Source organism: Homarus americanus, unplaced genomic scaffold (genome assembly GCF_018991925.1).
Source record: "Homarus americanus isolate GMGI-L3 unplaced genomic scaffold, GMGI_Hamer_2.0 scaffold32929, whole genome shotgun sequence".
Taxonomy (NCBI): domain Eukaryota; kingdom Metazoa; phylum Arthropoda; class Malacostraca; order Decapoda; family Nephropidae; genus Homarus; species Homarus americanus.
In genome coordinates, this window is record NW_024737097.1 from 12,826,912 (window position 1) to 12,835,752 (window position 8,841).

Here is an 8,841-nt window from a genome sequence, read left to right on the forward strand (position 1 = left end):
AAAGATAAGATAAACAAACTCTGCGGCGTATAATGGACTTCACTCACCAGTTGTTAACATTAAAGGCCTTACAATATGACTACAGTACTCTAAATTTTCTCACTTTTATCTTTGTGCCATACGGGACCATAGGGAGAGTCGGCATCACAAAAATACAAACCCAGTTATTACACAGACACACAGACAAATCCTTAACAAATAATATAGCATGCTTGAAGAATATTACCAAACTAATGAAATATTTAAAACTCGAAACTTTTAAGAATATATAAAGTTAATGTTTACTGTTGTCTTATTATTGTTTTGAAGTATGTTAAACATTTATTTGAAATTAGAAATATTTAGTTTTGAATAATTGAGAAATGTCATTTAAGTAACTGTGATGCTGAAGACCATCATAACACTCACTCCCAGTCTTCCTTAAGCACCAGGAGTCTACTGCCTGACCTGCATCGCCTTGATCAATCTTGTGACGGGATCGGTATGGTTCACGGTTGTTAATCCATCCTGTAAGCAAATTAATGATTGACAACTGGAGATATAACGCTCAATGATACAATTATGTGTATAGTGAAAAATAAATGTATCTAATTTCATTGCACTCTAAATAAGGCTACGTCCCGCGTGCGAGCGTTCTGCGGCATCGAGTGACCACACGAGTAAACGCGAAACCTTGGTGTAGCGGACAAACATATGTGTTTTCTTTAATGTGTCCCACGTAGACGTGTGAAGCGGTCGTGAGCGACCACGAAGAGAGAACTAGACGCCCGACCTTGCGTCAGAAGCAGACAGTCATCCACCCACGGTCATGCACTTTCTTGAATATTTGATTGCTGAAGTCTTTCAGTGGCCCTTTTTATGGGACCACAGAAAAAAAAAAAGAATACCACAATTCAAATACCGTTGACACACAATGGGAGAATGTCGCCAATGATTTGAAAATTAACAGTAAATTTAAAAAATATCATACACCAGTTCATTCACAAATATATGTATTAGGTCAGGGACAAGTTTTATGATAATATCTTAGCTACTCTAATCCTAGGCCTGTTCTCGAAGATATCAAGGTGAACATAATTACTGAATAAAATTAGGCAGATAAATGTTTAATACCCCTTGCGGTAAAATATTTTCAAGGATGTCGTCAAATGTAGGAGGATACATTCTGGTGTATTCGTGAAATTTCTTTCGATCTTGGCAAAGTTCCTTGCAGAGAGATGCTGAAATTCACCCACTTCTATCCTCCTCTGATATAAGGGATACTTTTTCCTGGGTACCTCTGCAGAAACCATACGTTGAAAAGCATTATCTTCTAGGTATAAACTCTATTTCAGGTTGACAATGAGTATTTGAAACGCGGGTCACCTGTCTTTAGCGCTTATACCCTTGTCGCACGCCTCTGCGGTACTGTCGCTGATGGGACGTAGCCTAAATGTAGAGAACAGTACGTTAATAAGGTAAACACCAGGGCTGGCCACACCTATACAGTGAACAGTCTAAATGAAAAATAGCAACAGGGAAATCTTGAACTCCACACATATATTTATCTCTCATCAGTTTTTATTATTGATGACTAGTGTGTGTACTAAATTAGTGTGTATTATCCACGTGGCTACTACTACTGCTGTAACTTACGGAACTTTAGATGACACAGATTGGAATCATCATCACTCCGAAGCGAACTTCCAATAAATGGACAAGAATAGAATTACTGTATGTTGATTTAAAGTGATGACTTACCTTTGGATAATGTAAGAGTTATCCCTTTGTCTCTACGCTGGAAATTATTAGTTCAGGAGGTGGTCTAGGTCAAGGTATTTAATGGCATCTCAAAAGTAAGTCAGACAAAAGCAACACATATTTTGTGATTAAGTATATATATTTTTTATTTTTATAGATGTGTATGCTTTTACTAATTTACCCAAATATTACGTAACTTATACCTCTGGGAACAAAACCAACTAACCTGCGGCTGGGGCAGGGCGGGTACGACATCAGGGAACCTCTCCGAACATTGGAGTCTCCAGGCTTGGGCAGACTGTTTGTGAAGCTTAGCTTGTGAAGCCGCAGCTTCAGCTTCCTGAAGACTATTGCTGGCAGCCACACACTTCTGGCTGGTACTGAGCGATTCGTCTTTACTTTCTCCTTCCAAGAGAGCTGCCCTGACCTTAACTTTTTCCGCCCCCAGCTGCTGCTTCTCGAGTTTATGTAGTTCCACCTGTCTTAGTAGTTCTTCTATCTGACATTCTTGGTCTTTGATCTTGTTATCCAACTGTTCACTGTAGTTATTTAGATGTTGTGTTACTTCCCCACAGCAGCTGATTTCTGAACTAATGCCCTTGTCCTCAGAAGCCTTTATATTCTCTAATGCTTTCTTGATGGAGACAACAGAACAGGACGTACGTGGGTGGTCAACAACAGTACACACATGACAAATGTACATGTCACAGGTGGCACAGTGGAACAACTTGTACTGGCCGTGTTCGTCACAAACTCCAGCATGTTGTTTTGGAGATTGTACCTTGGAAAAGTCGTTGACTTTTGCCGCTCCAAGAGATGATGGTGGTGGTGCCTTTTGTTCCAGAAGCTGTAAAAGTGCATGGTTGACTGGCAGGTCTTCAACGGCTGTCATATTGAATTGTCTGCTACAATATGGGCATCTCAGATTGTTTTTCTTCTTAATCTCGTTGATGCAGACGGAACAGAAGGAGTGACCACATGAGACCAAGATGCGGGGACATCGTCTGCCAGCGTTGAATCTTACAAAGCAGACAGTGCAGTCTCTCGGGTCGTTCTATAAAACACAAATGGCAGTTAAAACTCACCAGTGGACACAACATATATATACCTAAACATGACAAAGTCTGATGACTAGGAGCAGAGTTGAATACTAGCGTGTAAGATATTGAGCTTAAGTATGATAGGCTTGTTGTACTTTAAGGATGACTTCAGGGGAAAAGTACTCATACTAAATCTAAGTGAAATAGCCGTCATTGGAAGGAAGCAAACATTAAGCATTTGGTCAGGTGGCTGTTGGTGTCATGAGAGGAGACTGACACTCACTCTCAAGTAACTTAAAAAATAATTCATTTTCAAGGTCCATTCATTAAATAGGATTATAAATATTGACCACACTACAAATTACTATGTAAAGTTTGTTAAATAATAAGTTTGATGGAAATAGATTGCTTGAAAGCAGGGAAGAATGTGCATAGGCTGTATAACACAATAATATTCTGGATTATCAGTACTACTGTATATCGGACTGTCACACCAGGACAGGGAATATGTTTCTTTTCTTTACTTTCTTTAAAATGTTTTTTCTTCAAATAGTTCTGAAAAAAAAATTATTAATCTTATTAGAAATTATTAATAAAACGGGAAAATAGATATGCATATACACTATACGGTCATATGCAGTAAGCCTTTAGTATTATGATACTGGGTGGCCGGATCTCGTGAGTCTTACTAGTATTCATTGATTAAATCGATTTCCCCACACACTTTGAGGGACGACAGTCTAGTGAAGGAATGTTCCACCATTGGGAAGGTCACCCAGTGGTACATTTATTTATTGCTGAGTACACAAAGCTAGTGTTTACGAAAGGAACTCAATTCTCTACTCCTTTCGGGAGTTTAACCTTTGACTACTCCATTGTGAGGTGGATACAGTGCTAAATGTACTGTGGAATCTGAGACTCTTTGTTGAGAATTATATTCCATTTTTAGCTTGACTACATTCCTTTCCAAATTTAAAGTTATGGAAATGGCTTTCATAATTCTTTTGTTAGTTGTCTTATATAAAGGCGAGTGGATAAGTTAAAGGATATATCTATATTATGTCGTTAGACTAACAGAGCTTTTCACCTGTTTTTACCTAATATGATTTTTTTTTTTTACGGGAATAGCCTACCCGGGCACAGGTCATCTACCCACAACGGGGCCTAGGGGGCGAAAAAATAAGAGTAAAAAGAAATTAACAAGAGAAAAGAAAAAAGATTATATTAATCTAAATCACGAAGATGCCGGAAAACCAGCTTTTTGAAGTGAGACATTGTATGAGTGTGGAAACACAGAAGAAGGCAGAGCATTCCACAGTTTGGCTGTGTGAAGAAAGAAAAATGTACACGACAGGTTATTCTAGTGTGACCGACACCCACAGAGAAACGGTGAGCACAGCGGACAAGACAAGTGTTACGACCCCATGGACTTGCCGGCGATACACTAGATGCCAAATCCACCGAATAATGCCCGTTAAAGTAACTGTAAAAGAGAGAGAGTGAAGAAACGTTGCGGCGAAGAAAAGGGGAAGAAGGAGAGTTAATAAGACGAAATGCCTTTGATTCCACCCCATCTAACAGTTGGGCAGAAAAAAAGCCACCCCAGATATGAGAACAGTATTCCAAGTATCTCTATCATAAGTTCAGAGAGGAACTTTGCTACATTACAGGAGATTACAATCTTGACCTAATACAATCAGAAACCGACACCTCAGTATTTTACTTTCTTGCTACCTGTCATTCTAAGCTCTTCTTCAACACTATAACCAAACCCACTAGAGTAACTGCCTACCTCTGCCACTGTGATGGATCACATCTGGACTGACAACACTCCTAACAATCTTACAAGTGAAATTATTTATCACAATATCTCAGATCACTTTCCAAGTTTTTGCCATGTATAAAACAGCCACAAGACCTGAAAGGTCTAATAGAGTCTCAGTACAATACAGAGACTACTGCGCCGACAACATGCTCATATTTTTAAAACAACCTAATGAATGCTAACTGGGATCTTGTCTATGCCTCCGACAACCTTAAAGTGAACAGCTGCAACTTCTCTTGCATCTTCAATGCTTGTTTTGATAAATGCTTCCCGCTCAAGACTAAGTCAGTGAAAACTGTATCCATTTCCAAACCCTATATCACAAGCGAAATTAAGATAACGATAAAAAAAACACAAACTCCAAAGGAAATTTGCAAAAAGACCCATAACTTTCGGTGATGTTTACCGAAGTATCAGAAATAGAGTAACTCAAGTAGTTAGAAATGCCAGACTTAGCTATTATACAAATAAGCTCCAGTCAGCATCAGGCGATTGAATGAAAACATGGAATATCATAAATTCTATTCAGAACAGGAACACTCAGCCTTCGTCCCCCATTCCGCTTTTATGATAAATAATTCAGTTGTAACAGAACCCCCCCTAATTGCCAACCACTTCAATGAATATTTTATTAATGTTAGCAAAAATCTTGCACAGAGCATCCCTGATCACCATGAGGAATTTAGAACCTATACCTGCAATACAGACAGCAAAATGAGCTGTTCTTATCCCCTGTCACAGCAGATGAATTACTGGCCATCATAAAAATGTCCAAAGATGCAGCAGCAGGCGAAGACAATATACCAATGAGCATCATTAAGAAAGTAGCCCACTTATTACTACCTGTTCTCCTACACTTTTGTAACTCCTCCTTCACTAGTGGTGTCTTTCCGGATAAAGTGAAATTGCTAAAGTTCACGCAGCATATAAAAAATCTGGGACAAAGGTCTCTTCATGAGTTACCGCCCCATATCAGTCCTTCCAGCCTTGATTAAGATACTGGAGAAGCTAGCATGTAGTAGACTAAATTCCTTATGCAATGCCAATAACATCTTTACAGACTCCCAGATTGAATTTAAAACTGGAAGGTCGACTGAGAGTGCTCTGTTATCCTTTACTGATGACATCTTAAATTCCTTTGATGATAGTCAGTTCACAGTCGGTATATTCTTGGACCTCTCTAAAGCCTTCGATACTGTCGACCATACCATCCTCCTTTCAAAGCTTGAACATTACGGCGTTAGGAGCCTGTCCCACAATTGGTTTACCTCATATCTGTCCAACAGGTTGCAGTATGTCTGCTATAATAATCACCAATCTGACTCCTCGCCAATCTTGTATGGCGTCCCCCAAGGTTCAATTCTCGGTCCAGTACTGTTTTTGTTGTACATAAACGACATAGTCCACTCCAGCACACTCATAAAATACAACTTATTTGCAGACGATAGTAATCTCTATACCACCAACTCAGACCTCAATTCTTTGATGAAACTATGAACACTGAATTGGCTAAAGTCAGGATCTGGGTATTACATAATAAACTAACCTTAAACCTTGAGAAAACCCACTACACGATATTTCACAGAAGGAAAAACTTGACCTCACACTAGACCCCCTGTACCGAGTGGAAAAGCAACATTCATCCCAAGGAAAGTCGGAGAAGAATTCTCGCAAGGATTGCCAGTTTACCCTCCGATAGTGCCATAGTTGACGTTTAGAGGGGGGAGGGGAAGGTGGTCGTGCCCAGTTTGATTTAATAGAAATAGAATTGTGAACAGAAGATCCTAAGGGGCAGAAATTGAGTATGAATAGTGTGAGGGGTTAGCGGTAAAACAAAGATCAAGAATGCTAGTAAATTGATCGTTTCGATCAGGAACGCGTGTAGGGTGTTTAATTATTTGTTCCAGATCATTAAGTAAGGAAAAAGAGTGCCTCAGCTCCACCTGGGTCATCCTTTGCAGAGCCAAGCCACTCTCTGTGATGTACATTGAAATCCCCTTGGTAGAGGATCTCGGTGTTGGGGTGTGAGCATAGCAACGTCTCATGGCAAGAAGTGAGATAGTCAAAGAGTTCCAAATAGTTGATAGAGTTGGGAAACAAAGAAAAATAATCAGAGCTGGTAGAAATATTTGAGCCTGATAACATCATAAAGAGAAAATTCAAGATCCGTGAGTCGAGCTATTGGTGTATGTGTGTTGCAGCAGTCGCATACGCCTCCCTTAGAACGGAAAGAGGTATAATGGTTTTCGCTGGAGACTTGAAAAGGTTTGCGTGAAGCTGCTTTGGTCAGTTGAAGTTCAGATAGTACTAAGAGGTCGGGGGAAAGAGGTTAATAGATGGTGCTCTACAGAAGGATAATTGGATCTCAGGCCGCGAATGTTGGAAAAATTAAGTGTGAGAAAAGCCGCCCTCCAGCAATCGCGGTGACGTCAGTCGAGGCCCCAGTAGTTTGATGATGATCAGGTCGGCCCTAGGGCCCACAACCTTCCCGACTAGTGGGACCCATCCAAAAAAAGCATTGCTTCAATATTATTGTCAACTGACTTCAAAGGAGAATAAAAGAATACAGAGAATAGAACACATCAAGAGTGAGTACGGTTATATTTGTTGTGTTGGCAATAGTAAGAGAGACAATTGAGACCCTGCAATTTTGTGTTAATGAGGCAGAAAGACAGATCAGCAACCTGGGACTTGGTCACAATTTTCGTGAACCCATATGGCAGCAGGGTCTACCATTAGACAACACATTATGCTTCCAATATCTTCCCAGGCGGTATTACCTCCCTGTTTGTTAGCTGCCTACTACCTACTTCCAAGACAATCAAAGTTGATATTCTTCTACGTATAATCGTTGTAAATCCAATGGATAGAAATCCAATGGACTTTATCCACGTACATTCCTATATAAGCTCACCTGATATGATGTACTTCAGCACGCACACAACACAAGTACTTCCTAGTGTAAATGTACGTGGAAATTCTGCATAAATAAAACATATTTGGATAAACGGCTTAACCAGATTTCCCCAAACACCTCGCAGGTTGAATTCGATCCAAGTTCTCATCTTCAGCACAGAACAATGTCTCTTTGCTTATTTCTATCAATCTCCAATAGTTAAGTGTTTAACATTATAATCATGATTCGTTATATCATCTTTGCGGAAATTTTTCTTGGCTGCCTTTTCCTGTCATACTGATTATTCAGAGTCTCTTCCTTCGTAGTTTAATGTCCGACTATTTATGACTTCTGTACACCTGGTACCTCACATCTTTACGGTTAGAACTCAGATTGGATCACATAAGGATTAGCCCCCCCTCCCAGTATTTGACCTGATGGTTAAATATCCTTACGCTACTTGGGATTAAGTTAGGTTAGGTTAGGTTAATCTCAAAATTAAATAAGAAAGGGAAGGCTACTCTTCATGTAATCCCTCAGAACTTACCTTGGTGTTTTCCATCATGGAGTAATATATTGCCAAGAAGATAAAAGGATGATGGTGCTTGACGTGGGCTGTCCCCTAACACACACTATCTTTTCATAAGATGTTGTCCTCCTAACCTTAACTTCAATGCTCAGTATATTTCTGGTAACATCAACAAATATGAAAATAAGAAATATTGTGTCCTTCCTGCACAACCTCCTCCGATGTGTATGAGCCTGACACTCTTCATCAGCTGCCTCTGATAACGACACTTGTTATCACCCAACAACTGATACGACCACATTAAACTGAGCTCAAGAGATAGGACTACAGTGAATTGACATTATACGACCACAGTAAACTGAAATGCGACTAGGGTGAACTTAACAATAGATACGACTACAATGAACTTAACAACAGATACGACAGATTCAACTACAATGAACTTAACAACAGAAACAACAGACACGACTACAGTGAACTTAACAGCAGATACGACTACAGTGAACTTTACTAGTTCCACCGGAATTTCTCTTTACTCCAAAACTTGGCTTTAGTAATGACGATGAAAATTTCAGCTAATTTCTATTTTTTTTTTGTGAATTAAGACAAATTAATCCTGTTTTCACACTGTATTTATTAAAATTTTCCAGCTCTTTATTTTATCATGTACTGAGTATGCTTCATGTTGTATTACAGATATCAAGAGCTAAATGCCTGCGTTAGCAAACTTTTATGGATTTTCATTCTTATTGACTTTAGGGTGTCAGAATACAATGTCCGTCAAAGAATAAGTTCCTTTCACACCAAAACA

The 8,841-nt window shown here is 39.4% G+C and overlaps 1 protein-coding gene across 2 annotated transcripts in view; it reads right to left on the minus strand.

The window, feature by feature from the left end:
- The window catches only part of LOC121873212 (tripartite motif-containing protein 65-like), a 9,356-nt gene extending 1,076 nt beyond the window's left edge, over positions 1-8,280 (minus strand). The window contains exons 1-3 of one of the 2 annotated variants that reach the window (XM_042376566.1): positions 8,049-8,280; positions 1,967-2,794; positions 1-1,428 (exon numbers count right to left, since the gene is read on the minus strand). The exon at positions 1-1,428 is cut by the window's left edge and continues 1,076 nt beyond it. In XM_042376566.1, coding sequence (XP_042232500.1) covers positions 1,372-1,428; positions 1,967-2,794; positions 8,049-8,066 — 903 coding nt within the window. In that variant the 5' untranslated portion in view covers positions 8,067-8,280 and the 3' untranslated portion in view covers positions 1-1,371. The remainder of the gene's footprint in view (positions 1,429-1,966; positions 2,795-8,048) is intronic. The other variant, XM_042376565.1, reaches the window with a different exon arrangement.
- Between the last annotated feature and the right edge of the window lie 561 nt (positions 8,281-8,841).